Source organism: Callorhinus ursinus, unplaced genomic scaffold (genome assembly GCF_003265705.2).
Source record: "Callorhinus ursinus isolate GAN/ISIS: 27379988/994484 unplaced genomic scaffold, GSC_fseal_2.0 scaffold7790, whole genome shotgun sequence".
Lineage (NCBI taxonomy): Eukaryota > Metazoa > Chordata > Mammalia > Carnivora > Otariidae > Callorhinus > Callorhinus ursinus.
This window is the reverse complement of record NW_027404840.1, coordinates 1-2,200: the sequence shown is the minus strand read 5'-3', so window position 1 is coordinate 2,200 and position 2,200 is coordinate 1. Positions and strand designations below refer to the sequence as shown.

Below are 2,200 nucleotides of genomic sequence, written 5' to 3'. Positions count from 1 at the left end.
TGTGGCTGTGCTGGGCGCTCTGGGCGCTGCCCCTCCCCGGCCCCGGGGCCGCCCTGAGCGGGGAGCAGATCCGGGGCAGCCTGCTGCAGCAGCTGCACCTCAGCCAGGTGCCCGTCCTGGACGAGGGCGACGCTGAGGGGCTGGTCACCCCTGCCCATGTGACGGCCCAATACGTGGCCCTGTTGCAGCGCAGCCACAGCGCACGCTCTCGAGGGAAGAGGTTCAGCCAGAAATTCCGAGGTGAGGCCTCCCTGCGGCTGCGCCCCGCTCCTTGTCGGGGTGCCAACCTGGAGCTCAGGGGTTAGGGACACGGGGAGTGTGGGGAGGGTGTGGAACACGTCCCGCCGTTGGCCCCCGGACTCGGTAGCCCCGCTAAAGCTGCTCGCAGGCCCCGGACTCCTCTTAGGGACATCTCCCTGGGCATGGGAGGGAGATGGGAGGAATTCAGGGCTCTTGCTCTGCTTCTTAGGACACTGGGCTGGCGACCAGAGGTCTCCATGGCAGGGCTCTCTGCCCTCGCTCCAGTGCCCCCCCGCCCCGTTTTGTGGTGCCCTTTGCCCAAAGAAGGCTACAGGTCTCTGGGCCTGGCTGGCTCAGCAGGTGGAGCATGTGACTCTTGATCTTGGGGTTGTGAGTTTGAGCCCCCGCTGGGCCTAGGTAGAGGTTACTTAGAAGTAAAATGTTCAAACAAACAGAAAAGAAGGCTTCATGTCTGTGCACTTGAGGGGCAGCCCCAGCCCCCACATTCTCCCTGCGCATCTCCCTGGGGACTCCTGGGGAAATGCTGTTCACTGGCTGGGGGCCCAGCCCCCTCGCAGCCGCCCTGGTGCTGTACAGGCCTCCTGACCCTGCTTCTGTCCCCAGAGGTGGTGGGCAGGTGGCTGGCGTCGGAGGCCTTACCTGCTGGTGTTCAGCATGGAGCAGCGGCTGCCCCCCAACAGCGAGCTGGTGCGGGCCGTGCTGCGCCTCTTCCAGGAGGCGGTGCCCTGGACAGGAACTGGCTGTCCCCGCACAGCGCCTGCACCCGCGTCACCACCAAGTGGCTGTACATCCGTGAGGACAGCTCCAACCGCACCTACCTGGTGGACTCCAGGTGGGCGCTGCAAGTGGGGAGGGTGCCAGGGAGGAGGGATGGGGAGGGGAGGGGAGGGGACGGGGTTCCTAGCTGGGGGGGGAGGGAGGTGGGGGTCCCAGTGAGAGGGCTGGGGGGCGGGGAAGTAGGTGTCCTAGAGTGGGGGGAGTGGGCGGGGGTGCCAGCGCGGGGGGAGGGGGAGGGGAAGGCTCCCCCAGGGGGAACCCGCAGCCCCCAGCTCAGGCCCCCGTCCCCGCGCCACCCCGTCGCAGGCTGGTGTCCCTCCACGACAGCGGCTGGAAGGCCTTCGACGTGACCGAGGCCGTGACCTTCTGGCAGCAGCTGAGCCGGCCTCGGCAGCCCCTGCTCCTGCAGGTGACGGTGCAGACGGAGCACCTGGGCCCGCCGGCCGCGGGCGCCCACAAGCTGGTGCGCTTCGCCTCCCAGGGGCCCGCGGGCGCCGGGCAGGGCGAGCCCCAGCTGGAGCTGCACACGCTGGACCTGGGGGCCTACGGGTAGGCGCCCGGGGCCGCACGGGGGGACCCCACTCCCAAGGCCAGCTCAGTCCGAGTGGGACTTTTCCGGGTGCCATGGGAGTGATTGCCCGCAGGAGAGTCCCCTTCAGTCTCAGGACTAAGGGCTCACGCGATGTACCGTTTGGTTGTTGACCGGTCCTTATCCTTTTGAACGTAAGGAGCGCTGGGTGGCAAAGCTCCTCCCAGATGCCCCCCAGGACCTCCCTGCCCCCCTCCCCGCCCTCCCCGCTGACCTGTGCCTCTCTTTGCCCCCGCAGAGCTCAGGGCGATTGTGACCCGGAGGCGCCCGGGGCGGAGGCCCCCCGCTGCTGCCGCAGGGAGATGTACATCGACCTGCAGGGGATGAAGTGGGCTGAGAACTGGGTCCTGGAGCCCCCGGGCTTCCTGGCCTACGAGTGTGTGGGCGCCTGCCGGCAGCCCCGGCAGCCCCTGCCCTTCAAGTGGCCGCTTCTGGGGCCTCGGCAGTGCATCGCCTCGGAAACGGCCTCGCTGCCCATGATCGTCCATGTCAAGGAGGGAGGCAGGCCCAGGCCCCAGGTGGTCAGCCTGCCCAACATGAGGGTGCAGAGCTGTAGCTGCTCCTGGGACGGGG

At 68.5% G+C, this 2,200-nt stretch overlaps 1 protein-coding gene across 1 annotated transcript; it reads left to right on the top strand.

Moving 5' to 3' along the window:
• Positions 1–8: 8 nt before the first annotated feature.
• Positions 9–2,193, top strand: LOC112818909 (left-right determination factor 1-like; the record flags this gene model as incomplete). The annotated part of the gene is given in 6 exon segments (XM_025865984.2): positions 9–240; positions 865–895; positions 897–997; positions 1,000–1,093; positions 1,345–1,587; positions 1,866–2,193. Coding segments are annotated over 6 exon segments (1,029 nt in total), but the record flags the coding sequence as incomplete, so codon positions are not given.
• Positions 2,194–2,200: the final 7 nt, after the last annotated feature.